The 23,352-nt window shown below is 57.3% G+C and overlaps 8 protein-coding genes across 8 annotated transcripts in view; 5 read left to right on the forward strand and 3 right to left on the reverse strand.

Annotated features, from left to right (window-relative positions):
* The window catches only part of GUITHDRAFT_46333 (hypothetical protein), a gene marked incomplete at both ends in the record, with an annotated part of 1,897 nt that extends 906 nt beyond the window's left edge, over window positions 1-991 (reverse strand). Inside the window, 4 exons of the mRNA XM_005822701.1 lie at window positions 93-330; window positions 355-434; window positions 506-833; window positions 879-991. Of these exons, the coding sequence (XP_005822758.1) occupies window positions 93-330; window positions 355-434; window positions 506-833; window positions 879-991 (759 nt within the window). The remainder of the gene's footprint in view (window positions 1-92; window positions 331-354; window positions 435-505; window positions 834-878) is intronic.
* Window positions 992-1,557: 566 nt separating this feature from the next.
* Window positions 1,558-2,373, forward strand: GUITHDRAFT_79481 (hypothetical protein; the record flags this gene model as incomplete). Its single annotated transcript, XM_005822702.1, has 1 exon — window positions 1,558-2,373. One exon carries the CDS (start codon window positions 1,558-1,560, stop codon window positions 2,371-2,373), a length of 816 nt encoding a protein of 271 aa, XP_005822759.1.
* Window positions 2,374-2,515: 142 nt separating this feature from the next.
* On the reverse strand, window positions 2,516-3,610 carry GUITHDRAFT_118058 (hypothetical protein; the record flags this gene model as incomplete). The annotated part of the gene is made up of 6 exons (XM_005822703.1): window positions 2,516-2,609; window positions 2,820-2,851; window positions 2,902-3,013; window positions 3,061-3,143; window positions 3,193-3,312; window positions 3,377-3,610. The coding sequence occupies 6 exons, from the start codon at window positions 3,608-3,610 to the stop codon at window positions 2,516-2,518; spliced, it is 675 nt and encodes a 224-aa protein (XP_005822760.1).
* Window positions 3,611-4,439: 829 nt separating this feature from the next.
* GUITHDRAFT_146242 (hypothetical protein) lies at window positions 4,440-5,408 on the forward strand (the record flags this gene model as incomplete). Its single annotated transcript, XM_005822704.1, has 3 exons — window positions 4,440-4,729; window positions 4,777-5,303; window positions 5,350-5,408. The coding sequence occupies 3 exons, from the start codon at window positions 4,440-4,442 to the stop codon at window positions 5,406-5,408; spliced, it is 876 nt and encodes a 291-aa protein (XP_005822761.1).
* Window positions 5,409-11,701: 6,293 nt separating this feature from the next.
* GUITHDRAFT_146243 (hypothetical protein) lies at window positions 11,702-12,901 on the forward strand (the record flags this gene model as incomplete). Its single annotated transcript, XM_005822705.1, has 3 exons — window positions 11,702-12,048; window positions 12,098-12,166; window positions 12,208-12,901. The coding sequence occupies 3 exons, from the start codon at window positions 11,702-11,704 to the stop codon at window positions 12,899-12,901; spliced, it is 1,110 nt and encodes a 369-aa protein (XP_005822762.1).
* Window positions 12,902-14,714: 1,813 nt separating this feature from the next.
* Window positions 14,715-15,926, forward strand: GUITHDRAFT_146244 (hypothetical protein; the record flags this gene model as incomplete). The annotated part of the gene is made up of 1 exon (XM_005822706.1): window positions 14,715-15,926. The coding sequence occupies one exon, from the start codon at window positions 14,715-14,717 to the stop codon at window positions 15,924-15,926; it is 1,212 nt and encodes a 403-aa protein (XP_005822763.1).
* Window positions 15,927-16,231: 305 nt separating this feature from the next.
* GUITHDRAFT_61753 (hypothetical protein) lies at window positions 16,232-16,673 on the reverse strand (the record flags this gene model as incomplete). Its single annotated transcript, XM_005822707.1, has 3 exons — window positions 16,232-16,348; window positions 16,397-16,501; window positions 16,563-16,673. Coding segments are annotated over 3 exons (333 nt in total), but the record flags the coding sequence as incomplete, so codon positions are not given.
* Window positions 16,674-18,848: 2,175 nt separating this feature from the next.
* GUITHDRAFT_118062 (hypothetical protein) overlaps window positions 18,849-23,352 on the forward strand; it is a gene marked incomplete at both ends in the record, with an annotated part of 6,491 nt that continues 1,987 nt past the window's right edge. The window contains 18 exons of the mRNA XM_005822708.1: window positions 18,849-18,884; window positions 18,928-18,975; window positions 19,076-19,131; window positions 19,179-19,221; window positions 19,269-19,323; window positions 19,562-19,647; window positions 20,075-20,347; window positions 20,513-20,593; window positions 20,784-20,832; window positions 21,046-21,107; window positions 21,280-21,360; window positions 21,581-21,637; window positions 21,800-21,879; window positions 22,152-22,349; window positions 22,472-22,539; window positions 22,664-22,707; window positions 22,867-22,959; window positions 23,175-23,243. Coding sequence (XP_005822765.1) covers window positions 18,849-18,884; window positions 18,928-18,975; window positions 19,076-19,131; window positions 19,179-19,221; window positions 19,269-19,323; window positions 19,562-19,647; window positions 20,075-20,347; window positions 20,513-20,593; window positions 20,784-20,832; window positions 21,046-21,107; window positions 21,280-21,360; window positions 21,581-21,637; window positions 21,800-21,879; window positions 22,152-22,349; window positions 22,472-22,539; window positions 22,664-22,707; window positions 22,867-22,959; window positions 23,175-23,243 — 1,479 coding nt within the window. The remainder of the gene's footprint in view (window positions 18,885-18,927; window positions 18,976-19,075; window positions 19,132-19,178; window positions 19,222-19,268; window positions 19,324-19,561; window positions 19,648-20,074; window positions 20,348-20,512; window positions 20,594-20,783; window positions 20,833-21,045; window positions 21,108-21,279; window positions 21,361-21,580; window positions 21,638-21,799; window positions 21,880-22,151; window positions 22,350-22,471; window positions 22,540-22,663; window positions 22,708-22,866; window positions 22,960-23,174; window positions 23,244-23,352) is intronic.

Raw genomic sequence — 23,352 nt, forward strand, 5'->3', positions numbered from 1 at the left:
GAGCAGGGGGAGGGGAGGGGGAGGGGAGGGTAAGAGCAGGGGGAGGGGAGGGTGAGAAGGGCATCAAGAAGTGTCCTTCCTCTCTTTCTGACCTTACGCATCGTCCCGTCTCCGGAGCAAGGGACGTCACAAAGGATCCGGTCGAACTTGAGCTGCCGCAGCGAACGGTTGCCTCCCTCCTCCCCTGCGATAAAGAGAGGAGGAAAACGTCGCGCGTCATGGTTGGTCACGATGCAGCTCCTCGCTCCGCAAGCTCGCAGCTGGTGGATCATGGTCGAGCATCGCTTTGCGTTCACGTCGTTGGCGACTACAATCCCTTCTCCCTTCTCCCTCCCTCGTCAGCCTCCCTCACACCCACCAGCCTCCTCCACCTCTCCTATCGCATGTAGGATCTGTCGCGTCTTCGAGCCCGGCGACGCGCACAAGTCCAGCACCTGAGGGGCGAGTGAGGAGGAAGGTTGCGGCAAATTTGCTTGCATCATCGGCAGGTCTGATGGCCAGCAACGGTACGGGGATCATGCTGACGGCCTCCTGCCAGCGAGCTCATCAAAGGGAGTTTAACCTCCTCCTCCACCTGGTACTCTATCAACCCCAGCGAGGCCAACACGTCCAGCTGCAGCTTGAGCTTGGAGGCTTCGGAACTCTCCGACGACACCCGCACACTCGCGGGGAGCTGCCATGCACTTCCTCCTGGCCCCTGGTACCAGTCGATAAAGCGTAGAGAGGGCACTTCCTCTCCTCCTCCCCCCTGCGAGCGATTGCTGCAGGAATGGTCGAGCTCCCTGGCAAGTTGCTCGATCTGCCGCTGCACGAAGGAATGGGAGGACGGCCGACTGGGAGGGGAGTCAGGGAGGACACTTGCAACTTGTCATCCCCACCTGATCCTGAAGGTAACAGGAAGAAGAGTCTTCAAGCATGCGATGAAGTCCTTGAACTCTCCCTCGGGCACTATTCCCTGCTTGTAGAAGCTCTCAAACTCGTGATTCTCCATTATCCTCCCCCTCCTGTCCTTGGCCTGACACCCCCTTGCTGTCATTGCCGGCTCAGGGCACGAGGCCTCCAGGCGGAACATCCCGAGGCTGAGGAGGAGGAGGAGGAGCGAGTTGAACCTCCACGCCATGGCTGAGCTGCGAGCGCAACAACTCTGAGTGCGACTAGCCCGCCTAGGGCATTGCGTCTATTCGACCACAAACAAGATGGAGGGGTGGGGGGTACTGAAGTACCTATCCTTTATATGTAAATCAGAGGGGTATCTTATAAATAAAAGGGTAAAGGGGGGGGTGGACGATCACATGCAGGGGAATGGAGGTCGGCACAAAGATGCATGCAGAGATGAGAAAGAAGAGGATAGAGACGGACAGGACAAGAGCGAAGATGATGATGAAGACGATGATGATGATGGTTATGTTAGTGTCTGTGAAAGGATTCCATGTTTCCCCCTCCATCTCTTTGTTGCCGCAACGAAGCTACGCTACAAGTTTATGGAGGCCAGTTACTGTGCGACACCCCTTCCCCACACAGGAGGGCAGGAGCTCGTTGACTTGGTCCGTAACTCCAATGAAGAGCACAAGGCAGCGGTTCTCGGAGGAAGATGAAGAATCGTCAGACTCGTCTGAGGGGATCAGGATCAACAAATGCTTCAAAGAGTTCGCATCAAGGAGGGAGAGCGACAGGTTCGTCCAGGACGGGAGGGTGACAGTGGATGGGAGAAAGGCCTTTCCAGGAGAGCGAGTCTTCCCGGGGAACGTTGTGAGGCTGGATGGCAAGCTGGTGCAATGGGAAGGGTTATCCATCATCGACGAGACCGTCGCTCCTCAGGACCAGTTCGTGTACATCAAGTACTGGAAGCCACGAGGCGTTGTCTGCACTACAGACACGCGGGTGCGAGGAAACATCGTCGACGCTGTCGGACATCCGGAGAGGATCTTCATGGTCGGCCGACTCGACAAGGACTCGACTGGTCTCATCCTCCTGACCTCCGACGGGCGGGTACCCAACTTGGTGCTTCGAAGCGACCACAAGCATGACAAGAAGTACATGGTGAGGGCAGACAGAGCGATCAGAGAAGAGGACATCCACAAGCTTGCTGAAGGAGTCGTCATTACCACCACGGCTCAACGGGACAGGAAGAGCAAGATAATCACTGCCAGGACGCTGCCGTGCGAAATTACAAGGGTAAGTGACGACGAGATCTGCATCACCCTCCACGAGGGGCGGAACCGCCAGATCCGCAAGATGCTGGAGGTGCTGGGGTACGAAGTGCTGGAATTGCATCGAGTAGAGGTCATGGGGATCACGCTGTCGGGACTCAAGATCGGGGAGTGGAGGCCGCTGTCAGAGTCGGAGATGTCGTTTATCACTGAAAGGTTTTGACCCACCCTTCCTCCTTTGCGCTCAGCGCGATATCCCTGTGTCCAGGCAGCAAGGGAGCTTGGGTCCCCATGCTCCCTTGCTGCTGTTAACTCTCTCCTCCGCAGCTCGTTGAGGTGAAGGCAACCGCGCATCGTCGTCGAAGTCACTCGTCCCCTCCCAGTTGGCTGGAGCCTTCGCTGCTCTCCCCTTCGTCCAAGTTGCGATGCAAACGTTTCTTGAGCTGATTGAAGCCAAGTCTACCAAGATGAATCAATCCAAGTCTGGGCGGCGACGAAGGGGCGGTGGAGGGAGTTTTGAGCAAGAGAGAGGAGGAGGTGACTTGAAAGCAGAGCGAAAAGGAAAGGGAGATGGGGATAGGGGCAGGGATGGGCCAGGGAGTGAGTGAGAAAGGGCGAGAAAGCGGGGAGGACAGGAAAAAAGAGAGGAGGGGATTGAAGAGGGCCCACCTCAAGAGCATGTTGCGCAACGGCGCTGGCTCCTTCAAAGTATAATCAGAAGACTGAGCCATTCAACATGACTTTGCCTCACCTCAAACCAGCTGCCTTGCACGACAGAAAGTCTCAGAAGGTGAACCGCATTCGAGGTCAAAATGCAGCTCCTTGCACGAAGCACTCGACGTCCCCGTCGAGCCATCTTTTCACTGTGATCTGATTTGAGCAGCAGCTTCTAAGTGAACATCTTGCGCACCTTGAGTCGTTCAACCCGTCCAACAAAGAGCCAGCTCCTTCCATGCTCGAGGTCGATGACAGGGACTCACTCTCAGAGTACTCCTACCAAGAGTCATCAGTTGCTGTCATGCAGGTCCCGTGACGTCATCACATCCGCAGTCGACGAGCTCTCGTCGTCGTGATCCCCCCTCTCGATGTTGGAACGCGTTCGAGACGTTGCCAACGAGTCACTCCTGTATCCATGTTTCTGCTGGATTCTTTGCAGCTCAGTCTGTAGATATATGTCAGCTATTCCCTCCTCTGGATTCGAAGAAACTTCATGCCTGACTGGCTACGATCTCGTCAGCCATCCGCGCGAGAATTTCGTCGTATCTGAGCTGCATCTCGGTGATACCTTTGTCAACCACACTGGCCGCAGATCTCATCCTCGCAATGATCTTGTCACGTTCCAATATTGCCGCATCAGCCTGAGACAATCGAGTTCGCAAGGACTCAGCTTCGTTCACTCTCTGCTCGTTCTCTGACAGCCTTGACTCCAGCTGCCTGATGACCTGCTGCTGCTCCTGCATCTTACGATTGCTCTCTTCCACTTCCTCCTCCAGCAGCTGTGAGTACTCGTGGAGGTCTTGGCACTCCTTGTCGAGATGCTTATACCTGAAGGAGCAGCGTCACCAAATGAGGACGCTGCAAGGCTCTTGCCTGGCGATATCTTTTTCAAGATTGCTGCAATAAGCGCGCAAAGACACGATCTGCATATTGAAGCATGAGAAAGTCAGGTCTCTTCCCAAGAATGTCACCTCGTCCTGGGTATTGACACTCCGCTGCTGCTTCAACATGGTAGAGGGGCCCGAAGAGTGTGGGAGTGTCAGAATAGTCCACAAGCAAAGTCCAAGTCGTCATCCACGTCCTGCCATCCGAGAGCAGGAAGAAGTGATCGAACAGATGAAACCACAGGCAGGCAGGGAGGGCAGGGTAGCAAGAGAGTGCGGGGAGTCGAAGGAGGTAGAGCAAGGGAGAGTAGGAAGGTGCTCAGGTAGGAAAGGGACTCATGGAGGGAAGGGAGGAAGGCAGGGAGAGAAGCTGTAGGCAAGATCGACTCTGAAAGGAGCGGGGGCAGGGGGAAGATGTTGTAGCGTAGTAGAGGAGAGCGGTCCAGTAGTGGCGTTGACTGGGTCAAACACCTTCCGATTTTTCTTGCCCGAAAATTTAAAAATATAACAGTAAGATTTCAATTTACCTCAAGGTTACGAAAGCAAGTCAGGGTTCGCTCGGAGGAGACTGAAACCTCAGAGGCGTCGGGCCTGATAAAGCCCTCATCCCCACTACTGTCCCATCAAATTTGATGTGTTTCTATTTGCGGAATACACTAGTGGAACATTTATGTCCTGACGGAGCGCAATGGAGGAATACGTGGAGCTGGAGGAGCATGGCGTTCCCCCAGATGCCTCCACCTCCTCCCACACCTTCCACCTATCTTCTCTCACCTCTCGCGTATGGTCCTGGCGTGTTCTAGGGGTGGCATCTGTATGTGCCTTGCTCCTGGTTGGTGTCATAGTGCGTTCAGACCCGTACACGAGCACTAGTGCGAGTAAGATCGATGCTCAGGCGTCAAAGTTGGCAATGGGCATTGGGCAACAGTATGCTGGTGTACCTCTGCTGCACTGCCATGACTCAGTTGCCTGGGGAAGGTACGCATTCTCATGTTTGTTTCGCTGGCTCTAACCGATCTGTTCAGTTTCTACGCATCAACACAGGCAGACGCTGACAGGTTTCATGGGAACGTCGGTCAGACATATACTGTGGCTTGCCCGAGACACTGCAGCCTTACAGACGGGCATATCTACGGTTGTGGAAAAGGACCCTATTTGGACGAGTCCAGCATTTGTATGTCAGCTTTGGGCGCGGGACTAGCAGGAAATGAAGAGATTTCAATCGTGACGTTTGTGCTAGTTGAGCCCGTAGAAAAATATTCTGACTGCACTATGAGAGGATACGATTATGTTGGAGCCACTAAGCCCGCCTTCAACATCATCTCGATGCCCTGGACTTGGCAAGAGTGGAAAAGGGCCACCAAGTCACCGTACGTTGGTCGATTTTGCGGTGACAGCTGGGCTGCTCAGAACCCGAATCAAGCGTGTCAGGCGAGTATCAAGAAGTACAGGATGAACTGTGAGATCACCAGCGGGTTGGAGCACTGCTACGGCGCAAGAGCGTTCCAGTTTCTCAAGGGGACAGATCCCCCTAACATGGTTCCAGAAGCTGGTCAATACGTGCAGTCAGTGCAAGTCAATGCAACTGCTCCTAGCAGCAACTCAGATGCTCATGTCGCCTGCTCCATCGATGGCTCTCCACCACATTCCTTCTTGAATGAACAGGGCAAGCCTCAATCGAAAGTTTCAATCACTTTGGGGCCTGGAAATTGGAATGTTATCTGCCAGTCAGACTCAACTGTGGATGGTCCAGGAAAGCCAATCACAAGACATTTTGTTGTGCTTGCACGAACTGAAACCCCCATGATCCTTCCAGCGTCAAGCGGACCATACATCGGTAGCGTGGAAGTCACCATGAGATTGTCGAGCCCTGCCGGAACCATCTATTACACTACCGACGGATCAGACCCAACACGAGCTGCTCTGCAATACAACGGACCAATAACAATCTCTGATGCAGGCCAAGCCACGGTGCGGGCCATCGCGAGCAAGGACGGCATGGCAGACTCCATGGTCGCAGAGGCGGAGTACGTGGTGCTGGAGCGGGTGGATGAGCCGACGATCTCGCCGTCAGCGGGCGTGTTCACGGACTCGGTGGTGGTAGAGCTCGAGACGAGCACGGCGGGGGCAGAGATCAGGTACACGCTAGACGGGACGGCGCCGAACGCGGCCTCGCCCGAGTACAAGCAGGGGATCGAGCTGGGGCTTGGGCCGGACGGGAAGGAGGCGCACTACGTGGTGAGGGCGATAGCGATCAAGTCCCCGGACATGGGAGACAGCTTCGAGGTCAAGTCGGGAGACATCGTCGTACAGCCGCAAGTCGAGGAGCCGGTGATCAGCCCGGACAATGCTGGGCCGTACACGGACAAGGTGCTGGTAACAATCACGTGCGGGTCAGAGGGGTCGACGATCTACTACACGACGGACGGGTCAGATCCCAGCACGAGCTCGCTGGTCTACGCGGGGGAAGGGATCATGGTGCGAGCGACGGGGACGGTGGTGAAGGCCATAGCCACAGCGCCGCACATGGCAAAGAGCAAGGTCAGCACGTCAAGCGCTTTCAGCTTGGAGGCGTCGGAGCCGACGGTGAAGCCCGACGGAGGAGTGTTCGTCGGGTCGACGAGCGTAGCGCTTGCGTGCTCCACGGCAGGGTCAACCATCCACTACACATTGGACGGGACGGAGCCCTCTAGCGCCTCGCCGACCTACCAGGGGCCCATCAACATCGGCACGACGGGCCTTGTCATACGCGCGGTCGCGCTGCATCCGAGCCTCGAGCCCAGTCCTGTGATGTCAAGCGAGGGGTACACGATCAAGGCTGCTCCCCCGACCATGTCTCCCGACGGCGGCACCTTCACGGGGATGGCGCTTGTGCGGCTCAGCTCGTCTACAGTAGGGGCGACGTACCGTTGCACGACGGATGGGAGCGACCCGAAGGAGGATGACCCGGTGTGCGTGCTCCCGATACAGGTGGAGGCGACCGGGACGACTATCAAGGCGATCGCGGTCAAGGAAGGCTTGAGCGCGAGCGACGTGGTGACGTCGCACTCGGCGCTGGTGATCAAGTCGTCGCCGCCAAGCTTCGCGCCGGACGGGGGGCAGTTCACCAACGAGGTGAAGGTGCTGATGGACTCGACGACGGTGGGATCGAAGATCTACTACACGCTTGACGGGAGCTCCCCGACGGAGGCCTCGGCTCTCTACACCGGAGCGATCACGGTCAGCACGACGGGAGTACAGGTACGGGCGATCGCGATGGCGGCAGACAAGGCGCCGAGCGACGTGGCGACGAGCGGGAGCTTTCAGATAGACGCAGCAAAGCCGACCTTCGCTGCCAACGGCACTCGCTGGGCGGGGGCGCCGGAGTCAGCGGACGACTTCGTGGAGATGGCAGAGATCCACATCGCTTGCGACACGCCTGGGGCGGACATTCACTACACGCTGGACGGGTCGAGCCCGACGACGTCGTCGCTGCTGTACGAGGGTCCGTTCCTTGTCAAGAAGTACGGCGACACAACTATCCGGGCAGTGTCTGTAGCTCCGGACATGTCGACGAGCCCCATGGCGATGTCGTCAACCTACGACATCATCCGCCAGGTAGCGGCACCCCAGATCGACCCTGCAGCGACAGAGCCCTTCGTCACGTCAGTCACCGTGTCCATCACGGGCCAGAACTCGCTGGAGAGCATCTACTTCACGCTCGACGGGAGCGAGCCCACGCAGTCGTCACGGCTGTACAGCGAGCCCATCACGATCTCCAAGCTTGGCCATACGACGGTGCGGGCCATCGCGAGCAAGGACGGCATGGCAGACTCCATGGTCGCAGAGGCAGAGTACGTGGTGCTGGAGCGGGTGGATGAGCCGACGATCTCGCCGTCAGCGGGCGTGTTCACGGACTCGGTGGTGGTAGAGCTCGAGACGAGCACGGCGGGGGCAGAGATCAGGTACACGCTAGACGGGACGGCGCCGAACGCGGCCTCGCCCGAGTACAAGCAGGGGATCGAGCTGGGGCTTGGGCCGGACGGGAAGGAGGCGCACTACGTGGTGAGGGCGATAGCGATCAAGTCCCCGGACATGGGAGACAGCTTCGAGGTCAAGTCGGGAGACATCGTCGTACAGCCGCAAGTCGAGGAGCCGGTGATCAGCCCGGACAACGCTGGGCCGTACACGGACAAGGTGCTGGTAACAATCACGTGCGGGTCAGAGGGGTCGACGATCTACTACACGACGGACGGGTCAGATCCCAGCACGAGCTCGCTGGTCTACGCGGGGGAAGGGATCATGGTGCGAGCGACGGGGACGGTGGTGAAGGCCATCGCCACAGCGCCGCACATGGCAAAGAGCAAGGTCAGCACGTCAAGCGCTTTCAGCTTGGAGGCGTCGGAGCCGACGGTGAAGCCCGACGGAGGAGTGTTCGTCGGGTCGACGAGCGTAGCGCTTGCGTGCTCCACGGCAGGGTCAACCATCCACTACACATTGGACGGGACGGAGCCCTCTAGCGCCTCGCCGACCTACCAGGGGCCCATCAACATCGGCACGACGGGCCTTGTCATACGCGCGGTCGCGCTGCATCCGAGCCTCGAGCCCAGCCCTGTGATGTCAAGCGAGGGGTACACGATCAAGGCTGCTCCCCCGACCATGTCTCCCGACGGCGGCACCTTCACGGGGATGGCGCTTGTGCGGCTCAGCTCGTCTACAGTAGGGGCGACGTACCGTTGCACGACGGATGGGAGCGACCCGAAGGAGGATGACCCGGTGTGCGTGCTCCCGATACAGGTGGAGGCGACCGGGACGACTATCAAGGCGATCGCGGTCAAGGAAGGCTTGAGCGCGAGCGACGTGGTGACGTCGCACTCGGCGCTGGTGATCAAGTCGTCGCCGCCAAGCTTCGCGCCGGACGGGGGGCAGTTCACCAACGAGGTGAAGGTGCTGATGGACTCGACGACAGTGGGATCGAAGATCTACTACACGCTTGACGGGAGCTCCCCGACGGAGGCCTCGGCTCTCTACACCGGAGCGATCACGGTCAGCACGACGGGAGTACAGGTACGGGCGATCGCGATGGCGGCAGACAAGGCGCCGAGCGACGTGGCGACGAGCGGGAGCTTTCAGATAGACGCAGCAAAGCCGACCTTCTTTGCCAACGGCACTCGCTGGGCGGGGGCGCCGGAGTCAGCGGACGACTTCGTGGAGATGGCAGAGATCCACATCGCTTGCGACACGCCTGGGGCGGACATTCACTACACGCTGGACGGGTCGAGCCCCACGACGTCGTCGCTGCTGTACGAGGGTCCGTTCCTTGTCAAGAAGTACGGCGACACAACTATCCGGGCAGTGTCTGTAGCTCCGGACATGTCGACGAGCCCCATGGCGATGTCGTCAACATACGACATCATCCGCCAGGTAGCGGCACCCCAGATCGACCCTGCAGCGACAGAGCCCTTCGTCACGTCAGTCACCGTGTCCATCACGGGCCAGAACTCGCTGGAGAGCATCTACTTCACGCTCGACGGGAGCGAGCCCACGCAGTCGTCACGGCTGTACAGCGAGCCCATCACGATCTCCAAGCTTGGCCATACGACGGTGCGGGCCATCGCGAGCAAGGACGGCATGGCAGACTCCATGGTCGCAGAGGCAGAGTACGTGGTGCTGGAGCGGGTGGATGAGCCGACGATCTCGCCGTCAGCGGGCGTGTTCACGGACTCGGTGGTGGTAGAGCTCGAGACGAGCACGGCGGGGGCAGAGATCAGGTACACGCTAGACGGGACGGCGCCGAACGCGGCCTCGCCCGAGTACAAGCAGGGGATCGAGCTGGGGCTTGGGCCGGACGGGAAGGAGGCGCACTACGTGGTGAGGGCGATAGCGATCAAGTCCCCGGACATGGGAGACAGCTTCGAGGTCAAGTCGGGAGACATCGTCGTACAGCCGCAAGTCGAGGAGCCAGTGATCAGCCCGGACAATGCTGGGCCGTACACGGACAAGGTGCTGGTAACAATCACGTGCGGGTCAGAGGGGTCGACGATCTACTACACGACGGACGGGTCAGATCCCAGCACGAGCTCGCTGGTCTACGCGGGGGAAGGGATCATGGTGCGAGCGACGGGGACGGTGGTGAAGGCCATCGCCACAGCGCCGCACATGGCAAAGAGCAAGGTCAGCACGTCAAGCGCTTTCAGCTTGGAGGCGTCGGAGCCGACGGTGAAGCCCGACGGAGGAGTGTTCGTCGGGTCGACGAGCGTAGCGCTTGCGTGCTCCACGGCAGGGTCAACCATCCACTACACATTGGACGGGACGGAGCCCTCTAGCGCCTCGCCGGCCTACCAGGGGCCCATCAACATCGGCACGACGGGCCTTGTCATACGCGCGGTCGCGCTGCATCCGAGCCTCGAGCCCAGCCCTGTGATGTCAAGCGAGGGGTACACGATCAAGGCTGCTCCCCCGACCATGTCTCCCGACGGCGGCACCTTCACGGGGATGGCGCTTGTGCGGCTCAGCTCGTCTACAGTAGGGGCGACGTACCGTTGCACGACGGATGGGAGCGACCCGAAGGAGGATGACCCGGTGTGCGTGCTCCCGATACAGGTGGAGGCGACCGGGACGACTATCAAGGCGATCGCGGTCAAGGAAGGCTTGAGCGCGAGCGACGTGTTGACGTCGCACTCGGCGCTGGTGATCAAGTCGTCGCCGCCAAGCTTCGCGCCGGACGGGGGGCAGTTCACCAACGAGGTGAAGGTGCTGATGGACTCGACGACAGTGGGATCGAAGATCTACTACACGCTTGACGGGAGCTCCCCGACGGAGGCCTCGGCTCTCTACACCGGAGCGATCACGGTAAGCACGACGGGAGTACAGGTACGGGCGATCGCGATGGCGGCAGACAAGGCGCCGAGCGACGTGGCGACGAGCGGGAGCTTTCAGATAGACGCAGCAAAGCCGACCTTCGCTGCCAACGGCACTCGCTGGGCGGGGGCGCCGGAGTCAGCGGACGACTTCGTGGAGATGGCAGAGATCCACATCGCTTGCGACACGCCTGGGGCGGACATTCACTACACGCTGGACGGGTCGAGCCCCACGACGTCGTCGCTGCTGTACGAGGGTCCGTTCCTTGTCAAGAAGTACGGCGACACAACTATCCGGGCAGTGTCTGTAGCTCCGGACATGTCGACGAGCCCCATGGCGATGTCGTCAACATACGACATCATCCGCCAGGTAGCGGCACCCCAGATCGACCCTGCAGCGACAGAGCCCTTCGTCACGTCAGTCACCGTGTCCATCACGGGCCAGAACTCGCTGGAGAGCATCTACTTCACGCTCGACGGGAGCGAGCCCACGCAGTCGTCACGGCTGTACAGCGAGCCCATCACGATCTCCAAGCTTGGCCATACGACGGTGCGGGCCATCGCGAGCAAGGACGGCATGGCAGACTCCATGGTCGCAGAGGCAGAGTACGTGGTGCTGGAGCGGGTGGATGAGCCGACGATCTCGCCGTCAGCGGGCGTGTTCACGGACTCGGTGGTGGTAGAGCTCGAGACGAGCACGGCGGGGGCAGAGATCAGGTACACGCTAGACGGGACGGCGCCGAACGCGGCCTCGCCCGAGTACAAGCAGGGGATCGAGCTGGGGCTTGGGCCGGACGGGAAGGAGGCGCACTACGTGGTGAGGGCGATAGCGATCAAGTCCCCGGACATGGGAGACAGCTTCGAGGTCAAGTCGGGAGACATCGTCGTACAGCCGCAAGTCGAGGAGCCGGTGATCAGCCCGGACAACGCTGGGCCGTACACGGACAAGGTGCTGGTAACAATCACGTGCGGGTCAGAGGGGTCGACGATCTACTACACGACGGACGGGTCGGAGCCATCATCGACGTCCTCAGTTTTCACGTCACCGATCGTTCTGGCGCATTTGTTTCCAGATGTGAATCTGGTACGGGCGATAGCCACAGCGCCGCACATGGCGACGAGCAAAGAGGTTGATGCTCACTTCATCGTCAAGCACCAATCTTGCTCTCCTAGCTTCGATCTACCAGGGGGTAAGTACATTGAGGGCGACAACGTGACGATAGGCTGCGATGGACCTTATGACACGATCTACTACACTCTTGATGGATCGGAGCCAACGACATCGTCGTCGACGTATAAGGATGGAATCATCTTGTCCGTTATCGGGAACATGCAGATCAAGGCTTTCTCCGTCACTGAGAACATGCTCGACTCCGACGTCTCCTCCTCACCCACCTATGACGTCCATCCGGACCCAAGGTGCAAAGCAGGAGAGTATGAGCCTGGAACAGGAATGGGGTAAGTCACTCTCCAGCAGCTTCCCGAGCTCTTTCTCACGATTCAGCAGGAGGTCTACGATCCCACGATGGAGCCTGGCGGCCAGGAACTGCACCAAGTGTCCCGCAGGCGGAACAAGGTCAGCTAGTGCAGTTGGTGACTCACGTGACATGTGTGCAGTTTACCTCAGAGCAAAGGCATCTTCTCCTGCAAGGCTGACGTCGGCTATACCGGGCCAGACGGGGGTCCCTTCGAGCCTTGCCCTGTCGGGTCCTACAAGGACAGTACAGGATCAGCTGGGATGTGCCAGGCCTGTCCAGAACTCTCGAGCACCCTCAGCAGCGCCAGCGGTTCTGCCCTGGACTGCAAGGCGGTACCAGGGGCGGAAGGGCCGGACGGAGGGCCGTTCAGGCAGTGTCCGGTGGGGACCTGGTCGGACAAGATGGGTATGGTGAAGTGCATACCCTGCCCTCCTGGCGGCACGACCCTGTCGCCCGGCAAGCACAAGTACGAAGACTGTATCGCGCTGCCTGGTTGGACCAACGAGAAGGACTGGTCGCAGGGCCCCTTCAAGAAGTGTGCAGTCGGAAGCTACAAGTCGCTCTATGGGCCCTACCCTTGCAAGCTCTGCCCCTTCTGCAGCACTACGGAGGAGGAGGGGGCGACCAAGATCAAGCTCTGCGTCGCTGACATCGGATGCGAGGGCAAGGGGTTCGGATGGGAGCTCGGCTTCACCAAGTGCAAGCACGGTTTCTTCAAGAAGACTGTGGGGAACGGAGATTGCCCGCCATGCCAACCAGGGCAGAAGGACGGGGCCTGCGGCGGAGTGTTCACAGAGGTTGACACGAAAGAGGTGGCCGCCAAGAAAAGCTAACGGAACTGAACTTGTGACTCTGGATGATACTTTAACTCTTATTCTTTTGTTCAATAAGATGATGATACTTTAACTCTTATTCTTTTGTTCAATAAGATGATGATACTTTAACTCTTATTCTTTTGTTCAATAAGATGATGATTCTTCTTCTGCTATGATGACTCGTACTGCATATTGGCCGAGATCCTGACAGCGACGATGAGGTGACAGTGATATGAGGGACTAGGAGTCGCCCGGCGTGCAAGCTTCGTCACGCCGAGTCCCCGGGCGGCCGACAGGCCGCCAACCCTTATCCTTTAAGTTACTAAGATCAGTACGAGGACAATCAGGAGAGTCGAGGAGGCTTGACCCTGACACTGTCGCACAGGCCACACGGCGAGAAGAGAAAAGAAAGCGAGAACCAAACCTAATCCTACCAACTGCCGCACGCGGCAATGCTGTCCCCCAAACTTAACTAGGCTGCGGAGGACAGGGAGGCCTGACTCAGTGATGCGTTTGTAAGTCGGATCACTCAGTTGCCAGACGTCTTGCGAGGCCGAGAGGCGAGCCAGCGCTGCCGTTTCTTTGTTCGCCGAGCGATCCGCCAGCCACTGGGCCACAGGCGAAAGCGCAAGCTGCCGGCATAATCCTGCACTCAGGCGCGGTTGCCACAGTGCAAAGCCTAGTACGATGTCCTCGGATCATGTGACTTATGTCGGAAGTCCAGGACATCCCGGAGTCCGACCGTACCGCCTCCAGTAGCCTGGCATGGCATCCCGACGGTCCGGCCGGGCCCCGGGCCCGGGGGGTCCCCCGGTTTAACTCAGCTCGCGGCCCAGCACTAGTAACTGAGTGCCCGTTGTCCGATCTGATCCTACGGTACTGATTTTTAGATTAACTTTAAGTTGAGTAAAGAGCTCAGTGGAGGGTTCCGAAGGGCCCAGTGTACTTTACTCAAAGTTAAGTTAAAAATCAGTACGTTTACTAGTGTGACACGGTGACCCAATGCCACACGCAGTTACAAATCGTGAAGAGACCGTTACTGGATCCTCGTTCAAATGTCAGGGGGTCCCGATGGTTTGAAAGGAAACAAAGTAAGGGTAGGGGTGCTTATTTACTAGGGGTAGGATGACAATCAAGAACCTTTTGAGGTGGGTAGTATAGGAGACAGGGGTCAAACGGTCTAGAAGAGAGGGGTGATAAGGCGTTGATTTCTTCCGGAATACCTTTGGTGGGTCATTCGAGAATGATTAGACGGGGTGGGGTCATGACATGATGAGGGGTACAAATCTGCAGCAGTTTTCAGGAAGGGGTGGGGTACCTACAAGTTGACAGACTGGGGTGGGGTCATGGTCCCGAAACTGTCATGGTGCACACGAAGAGACAAGAAGTTTATATATATACAGAGTGTTTTAGGGGTGGGGGTGGTTGTACTGAAGATGCCATGATAGCAAAGGTGGGGTGTCAATAGGAAGAAAGAGGGGTGGGGTGTAATGGAGAGAGGTGATTGGGGTGGGGTTGTACGGATTCAGTAGTCAATCCGAAAAAGAGTGAGGAGGAAGTCAAGAAGCGAAGGCGAAGCGAGCGCTGGACGTTCTGACGCTGCTCCTGCTCCTGCTCCTGCTCCTCATCCTCCTGCTCCTGCTGCTGCTGCTGCTGCTGCTCCTGCTGCTCCACTAGCGACAGGATCACGAGCTGACGGCAATTCGAGGAAGACGGACGCCGAGGAAGCTTCGGGCTCAGATCACACGTGAAACTGTAAGCGACAGCAACACTCTCGACGTGATTCTACAGTATCTCCCGGTCCGAGGTAGCGCACAGTCAAGTGTTGGGCATGGAGGCGTCCACCCCCTTGTTGTCATCCAAACCAGCATGGAGGGTGAGAATGAATCACATCGAGGGGTTTCGCTTCATTGTGTTATCTTGGATCATCGTCTATCACTATCTTCATCTCCCCCACGGCGATTCATGGCAGTTCCGGTTGCGCTCGGGCCGTCCCCTTGATCTCTTCACAGTCATCAGCGGTTTTATCACACACTTTGTCTGGTCGACGCGGAAAGTTGGAAGTCCAATAGAGTTCCTCAGGAAGCGTGCGAGCGGGCTAATGTTCATGTACTACTTCTCCAGCGTTCTTGCATTGTTCCTCAGGGTTTGTAATCTAGGTGCGATGGGCACTACGGCGGGAGCGATCATGTATGAGTACCTGAAGTTCATCCCAACACTCTTCGGGGTCAACGTCTGGTTCAGCGTCATCCTCCCCTTCTACGACGACAAGGAGCTGATCCCTCAACCTCTGTACCTCTTCGCTCACACCTGTTACCCTGAGAATGGCCCCCTGTGGTACATCCAGGCCCTGGCGTTCTGTTGGCTCCTTTACCCATTCTTTTCGAAAGTTCTCGAGGCCATGGATGGGGTGATGAAACCTCTTGCTCTGATGCTCTTCCTGTGGATCCTTGCTATTCTTCCTGCGATAGCGGTTGCTGCAGCTGGATCGCAAGAACGATGGATGACGTTCTTGAAAGTTTGGCCTCCCTTCATGCTGCCTTCCTTCTTTGTTGGTTGTGCGGCATGTGAACTGTACAAGCAGGCGACGTATTTGAGCTCCACCAGGGAGTACGCAAGCGTGTACAACCTCGCAGGAGAAGCTCTTTTCATTTCAATCATCGTCGCTGTTCTCGTCTTCCCTGCAAGTGAACTTTTCAGACTCCATGGGTTCTCTCTTGTGTTCGGGGCAGTGCTGGTGTTGCTCGGGCTATCCACCTACTTCCATGACAGCTCGGTGACAGTCGGGCTGAAGCCTCTATTGGAGACATCGGTCATGGGCGAGCTGGGAAGCATCTCTTTGTGCGCCTTCACCCTTCAAGGCCCCGTCTGCCGCATCTTCACGTGGATCTTGCGCAACGGTCTGCACGAGGATCGATGGCATCTCAACTGGATGTCGTGGGAGGAGTTTCTAGTCTACTTTGCCATCCTCTACTCGGTGGCATATTTAACGTCCATTTACTTGGACAAACCTCTTACGGCCAAGTATTTCAAACACGAATGAGTGAACCAAGATACCCAATCCGGTCCACGTCCCAAGGAACCTGTTTGAGACCTCTGCACGAGATCTTGACTAAGAAAGTCGCCAAGATCTCAAGGGTTTCTCTATCCTTCACTCGTCCTCTTGCTCTCGGCCTTCCCGTCTTCTCTCAGTGCGGGTCTCCCCGGCCTCTTGCTCCTCCTCCTTCTTTTCTTCTGCATTCGCTTGTGTAGGTCTCATGGCACTTTTCGGTGGATAGATCGCAACAGAGAAAAAATCTCCCACCTGTCAATCTTTGTGATGCATGCAGACAGCAGAGTGAGGTCAACCTGGTAGCGGATCTGAGCGAGAGTTTTCTGAGAGACGTCGTCATGCAGTCTACGGCCAATGGCTGTGCTGCCGATGACGTGCGAAACGAACTTTCCATTCGCGTCCGGATACAGGACCTGACGAGAGTCAGCGGAGGATAGTTAGGAGTAGCAGCAGCAGGGCACCTTAAAAGTGCACTTAGTGCCGCTCTGACGAACTTCGCGGTGAACTTGAGCGAGGAGCTCGGTCAGCTCGGCCATGGTCGCATCACGCCAGGTATGAACCCGCACCTGCACGGAAAGAGGTCGGCAAAAGCAGGAGGCACAATGTAAGCATTCGCAAACAATCAACCTCCTCGTCTGTCGGCTGTTGCTTGTAAGAGAACTCGTCGTCTCTGTGGTGCTCGCCAACTTTGCAGAAGAGTCGCAGCAGCATCGGGCACGTCTTCTCTCTGTCTACTGGCTCGATGATCTCGTCCCTCATACGAGGATTCCCCCCGACAAATCCTCCGCGATCCCCTGGGCGTGATCTCATGTATCCCCTGCAAACTCCATCAGAATCTCCTGCACAGGGCAGCTACACCTCCACAAGGCTGCCGCATTCTAATACCTGGGTCCCATTCCTCTCCCACGGCCCCGACCACCACGCCAGGAGTCACCGTTGTCATCATCACCGCGTCTCTCGTTCCTCCCACGATCCGCATAATCGTCGTTTCTGCCTCCATCTCGGTCCTCGTCCCGGTCCCTCTCCCGGTCCCGTCGAGCGTCCTTGTCTTCTCCCTTGCGATCCTCCTCCCCATCCTTGTCGGCTCTGTCCTCCTTCTTGTCTGCCTCTTTTTCTTATCCTCCTTCTCCCCTCCATTCTTGTCCTCCGAGCTGTCCGCGCCCTTCTCCCCCTCCTCCTTCTTCTCCTTCTCCTTATCCTCGGCCATACCGCGTGTCTGATTGGATCCCCGGGCCCAAACCTTGATCCCACTTTCAAATATTTCTCTAGAATTTCAATTTGAATAAAATATTTTCAATTTTGTTCAGAGGGAAGAGAAGACAGCTGTCACGAGAACGGAATGGAACGGGGCAGGAGGGGGATGAGGGTCTGTCATCATCACCCTCATTCCGATGATTGGCTTCACCGGACAGGAGCCGGCAAAACTTATGTTCATGTAGTCATTTGGTTGGTAGGTGGGGGTGATAAGAAAGTGGAGGGAGGGGTGGTGCTCTGTCTTTATAAGGCACCTTGGTCGGGTCGGAGGGTAGGGATAGTCAATGACACTAACGGGTAGGGGTAGTCTTGGCTGCAGGGACACAGGGGTCGAATATCAGGTGAAGGACGACCAAGTGGTAGGTAGGGTGTAGTGCACAAAGGGGTAGGGTAGGTGTACATTGCCGGGTGGGGTGGAAGAATTATAGTAGCGGGGGTACCATGGAATACGATGATGACGAATAGCTATCATGGGTGGGGTAGGTGGTGGTTTTTAGATGGGTGGGGGTCCCCACCCATCCATCCATCGGTCCTCTTATGCCGACAGGGGCCGAGAGATGCGGAAAAGCTCATGGGGAGGAAGGGAGAGGAGGAGCGTGGATGAGGAGGAAGAAGACTCGGAGATAGAGGTAGACATGGGATCGAGAGTTTGCCAGCACAGGTCGGGACAGAGAAGAGATGCAGGGAAACCAGTCAAAACAGGTCAACGAAAGTTGCGATAGCTTGATTTTGTGATTGGTGTTGCTGTGCGGAGAGGGGTGGTAGAGGAAGACATGAAAGCAATCGAGATGGATGATACTGACGGATCTTGAACTTGTCTCTGGTAGGGGAGGGAGGCATCTCTTCTTCTTGGGTCTCTTATATCGTGAGTTATCTTGTCTACAACCGTGGGTACTGCACGAGCCCCTGCCATCATGCTGCCAAGCTGCAGGCGCTGCAAGCGTCTGACATGGTGACGAACATCTTGATCCCCTTATCCGATCCCCTTCCCCTTCCTGCTCCTCCTGCTCCTCATCCCTGACTTCCTCCCCTCTCGGCTCCTCCATCTTTCGTCTCTACCTCGTTCTCCGACGCTCGTTGTGCACTCCCTGCACTTCCACCTTGTCGATCTCATTCTTGATCTCTAGGCTCGCCGCTCTTTGCTGTGCGATGAGCTTCACTGCCGTCGAGGTTTGTAGCGAGGAAGGGAAGCAGGAGGGTTGACTTGCTCACAGGCGCTTTTCAAAGAACCTCTTCGCCCAATGTTGATGCCCAAAACGGTCCTGACCAGGAGCCTGGTAAGTAACGCATGCCATACACGCCTCCTCCTCCTCCTCCTCCTCCTCCTCCTCCTCCTCCTCCTTCTCCTTCTCATTCTCCTTCTCTCCTCCTTCTCCTTCTTATCCTCCTTCTCATCCTCCTTCTCCTCCTCCTCCTCCTCCTCCTCCTCCTTCTCCTCCTCCTTCTCCTTCTCCTTCTCCTCCTTCTCCTTCTCATCCTCCTTCTCATCCTCCTTCTCCTCCTCTTCCTCCAGATCCTGTTCCTCCTCATTGACCCCTTGCTCACTCTCCTCAACACCTTCCCCGCGCTCTTTGTGGCTGCCGCGCTGTCTTGGTCACGGCGAGTCATCAGGGAGGAGCTGGCTCGCAGCTGCGAGGAGGCGCTCAGGTTCACCCGGACATGGCGGCTACTGCCCACACCAAGACAGTGCAGGAGGTGAGGGAGACAAGGAGACAAGAAGACACTGAGCGCCGAGCAGGTGCTTGAGATGTGTGCGGTTGACCCCAAGGTTGGATTGTCGGAGCAGGTGAGGAGAAAGAGGACAAGGAGAACGAGGAGGATGGAGGGGGAGGTGGAGGAGGAGGAGGAGGAGGAGGAGGCGAGGGTGCATTGACGGGAGAGAGCAGGAGGTTTTGAGCCGTAGAGAGATCTTCGGTCTCAACAAGATGCCGTCCAAGGAGAGGTAAAGGCAAGGCAAGCTCCATGCTGCTCCTCTCACGCCGCTTGCAGGCTTCCCCTCTGGAAGAGATTCGTCGCTCAGTTTGACGACAAGGTCAGTCAGACTTGACTTGCCTCCTGGGGGTGACCGCGATGAACTAGATGGTCCACATCCTCCTTGCGGCTGCTGGAATCTCCATCTTCTTCTCCTTCTTCGGTGATTCTCTCCCCTCCTCTCCCTCTCTTGCTCGCCTCCTGCCTGCCTGCCTGCCTGCCTGCCTGCCTGCCTGCCTGCCTGCCTGCCTCGCTAGCTCGCTCGCTCTTTCCCTCCTCCACCCCCACCTTTCTCCTCCCGTCTTCCTCTCCCTCCTTTTTCCTCTTGCTCTCTCTTTCTTGCCTTGCTCCCTCTTGTCCATCTGCTCCTCTCTCTCGCCAGGCTCGTGACATGGCACCAGATGCGCAACCGGACGAGCATCCGTTCGTAGAACCTGCCGTCATCCTCTCCATCCTCATCCTCAACGCCTGCATCGGAGTCTGGCAGGTGATGCTCCTGTGCTTGCGGCTTCGACTCGAGAAGAAGGGGAGGACGGGTGAAGAGGGGGAGTTGGGGGGTAAGAGGAGAAGAGGGAGGCAAGGGCAGGAGAGGAGGGAGGAAAGGAGGAGAGAGCGAGAGGAGAGGAGGAGAGGGAGGGAATGGGAGGAGATGGAGAGGAGAGGAGAGGAGGGAAGCAGAAGGGAGAGAGAAGAGGAGACGGAGGAAAGGGGAGGAAGTGGGGGCAAGGAGGGCGCTTACACTTGCGGCAGGAAAGCAATGCCGAAGCAGCAATCGATGCACTTCAATCCTACAACCCTGATCAGGCAGAGCCGCTTCCTCTCTTCTTGTCTTCTTCTCCTCTCCCTCCTCCTGCCCCCCCCCTGCTTCTCCCACCTTCTCCCCTCCCTCTTGTCTTCGAGTCACGCGACAGCAGGCGAAGGTTCTGCGTGAGGGGAAGACGCGCATTATCGACGCTGCTGAGCTCGTGCCCGGGGATGTGGTGGAGGTGGCAGTTGGCGACAAAGTTCCAGCAGACATGCGCGTAGTGGAGATGCAGTCGACGGCGTTGAAGGTGGAGCAGGCGGCGCTGACCGGAGAGGCAGCTAGTGTGAACAAGAACCCTTCCTTTCTCTCCCCCGCCATCGACGACGAGCTCGCGCAGAAGGAGAACATCATGTTCGCTGCCACTGATCTTGTCTACGGCAAGGTAGCTACCTCCTCCATAACCTCCTCTTCCTCATTTGCCTGCTCCTTTGCCGCTTCGTTCCTCTCCCTTCTCCCTCTCCCTCTTATTCCTCCTCCTCACCATCTCGCTCCTCCTGCGCTTCTCTGCCGCGTACCAGCTCGAGGCTCAGCTGATTGGCTCCATCAGTGTCAAGGTGTTGTCATCAAGACAGGTTCTCAGACTGAGATCGGAAAGATTGCTCAAGCCCTCACTGAGACCGAAGATCAGGTTTTCGTTTCTCGTCCTCGTCCTCGTCCTCCACCATCATCACCACCACCTCCTCCTCCCCCGCCCCTCCCCTCCCCCAATCTCCCTCCTCCCTCCTTCTCTGTCCCCCTGCTTCTCACAACCACTAAGCCTCCTCCTCCTCCTCCTCCCCTGTATCCTAAAATTTCTTCCGTGTTGATTTTGGCTACAGGAATCTCCCCTCAAGGAAAAGCTCGATCAGTTCGGCGAGCTGCTAACAGGTTTGATATCTCTATCACCACCACAATACCATTAACATTACCAAGAACATCATCATCGTCATCATCATCAACAATATCAACACATTCATTATTGATATTAAGAACATCAACAACATCATATCACCATCATTATCTTATCAACAACAACTGCAAAAACGACTCCTCCAGCTCAATTGTTGGTTGCTGCTCTGATCATATGCTTCTGCTCTTCAGATGTGATCAAGTGGATCTGTCTCGCCTGCTGGCTGGTCAACGTTCCTCAGTTTAGCGCTAAGGTCCTGCCTGCCTGCCTGCCTTCTTGCCCATCTGCCCCCCGCTAACCTGCCCGCCTCCCTCCCTCGCTCCCTCCCTTGCTCCCTCCCTTGCTCTCACGCTCGCTCCCTCGCTCCCTCGCTCCCTCGCTCTCTCGCTCCTTCCCTCCCTTACCTTCTTCTGAGTCTTGTTCAGGGTCTAATGCTTACGGGGCTGCGAGAAGTGACATGGAAAGTCTGGCTGAAGGGAGCCATGCACTTCTTCAAGATCGCCGTGGTGAGGGAGGAGGAAAAAGGGGAATGGGTGGGAGGGAAGGAGGGAGGAGGAGGAGGGGGAGGAAGAGGACGAGGGAGGAGGAGGAGGAGGAGGAGGAGGTGGTGGTGGTGGTGGTGGTGGTGGAGGAGGAGGAGGAGGAGGAGGAGGAGGAGGAGGTGGAAGAGGAGGAGGAGGAGGAGGAGGAGGAGGTGGTGGTGGTGGAGGTCTGACAATTCCCAAGGTTTTGGCTGTTGCCGCAATCCCTGAAGGACTTCCAGCAGTTGTTACCACCTGCCTGGTGAGATCAAGGAAGGAGATGGAGAGTGCAACAAGAGGAGAAAGACGAGGACGAGCAAGAGGAACAGGACGAGGGTGGGGGACGAGGACGAGGAGGACGAGGACGAGGAGGAGGAGGAGGAGGAGGAGGACGAGGGAGGGTTCGTGACGAGGTCTCTGGCAGGCTCTCGGTACTGGTCGGATGGCTCGTCGTAACGCGCTTGTGCGTCATTTGCCTGCCGTAGAGACGCTCGGATGCACCAGGTGAGACGAGAGGAGGAGCACGAGTAGGAGCTGGACGAAGGGGAAGGGGAAGAGGAGCTGGGGGCAGGGGGAGGGCAAAGGGGGCAGAGAGGAAGAAGGAGAGAATGATGATGATGATGATGGGGATGATGATGATGATGATGATGATGATGATGATGATGATGATGATGATGATGATGATGATGATGATGATGATGATGATGATGAGGAGGAGGAGGAAAAGAGAATGTTGAGGAGGAGGAAGTGGTGGTCGTGGACTGACAAGGAAGCAGCATCATCTGCTCAGACAAGACCGGGACGTTGACGACGAATCAGATGTCTGTGCAGCGAGTGCTAGTGATGGAGAAGGAAGGCTACATGGAGCTGGAGGTCGAGGGCATCACCTACGCTCCTACTGGTCGCGTTCTGCTCAAGAACAAATCTGTCACTGCCGACGACTACAGGCATGCTGCGAGTGATGGAGTGGAGAAGTGAAGGAGGGGCGAGGGAGGAAAGCAGGAGGATGATGAGGAAGAGAAGCTGAGGGAGGAGGAGGAGGAGAAAGGAAGAAGGAAGGGGAGGGGGAGTTTGAGCAGTGATGGAATTTCTCCAGTTCCCTCAACGAGCTCAGCAAGATTTCATCTCTTTGCAACCAAGCAGGAATCGTGAAGACACAAACTGGTAGCCCCTGCAGCGCTCCTCATTCAAATCCACGTTCTCCATTCTTTACTGTTCCTGCCCCTGCTCCTCCTCTCTGCTCCTGCTCCTGCTCCTGCTCCTGCCCCTGCCAATCATGATTTTGTAGGCACCTGGGAAAGAATCGGCGAGAGCACTGAAGCGGCTCTGAAGGTTGAAACTAGTCAAACCTTCCCCTTTCCACCCTCCCTCCCCATCCTCCCTTCCATCTCCCCTCTCCCCTTTCTTTCCCTTCCCTCCCTCCCCTCCCTCCCTCCTTTGCCTCCCCTCCATCCATTCTTCTCCTCCTCTTCCTCCTCTCATTCTCTTCAGGTCCTCACCGAGAAGCTCGGAGCCCAAGGAGCTCAGGGAATGCAAGGAGACACTCCAGTCAACGACTACTGGAGCTCCAAATATGTCAAGCTGGTAATTATCTCCTCCTCCTCCTCCACCTCCTCCTCCCACTGTCTTCTCTCTCCTCTTGCTGCTGCTGCTGCTGCTGCTGCTGCTGCTGCTGCTGCTCTTCTTTCCTCGTCTACATCCTTCGCCGTCTCTCGTTCCCGTAGTCGTCCTCTTTCTCCTCCTCCTCCTCACTGTCTGCTCATTCTCGATCTTTCGCCGGGGTGTTCACACTGTTCCAGGCGACTCTTGAGTTCAACCGCGAGAGGAAGAGCATGTCGGTCCTCGTAGCAAGTCCGGGAGAGGACAAGGTAAGGAAGCAAGGCAGAGAGGGAGGAAGAAGAAAGAGGGGGGGTGGGTGGGGGAGAAATGGAAGGGAGGGAGGGAGGGAGGGAGGGAGGGAGGGAGGGAGGGAGGGAC

The sequence above is a fragment of the Guillardia theta genome (genome assembly GCF_000315625.1).
Source record: "Guillardia theta CCMP2712 unplaced genomic scaffold GUITHscaffold_120, whole genome shotgun sequence".
NCBI lineage: Eukaryota > Cryptophyceae > Pyrenomonadales > Geminigeraceae > Guillardia > Guillardia theta.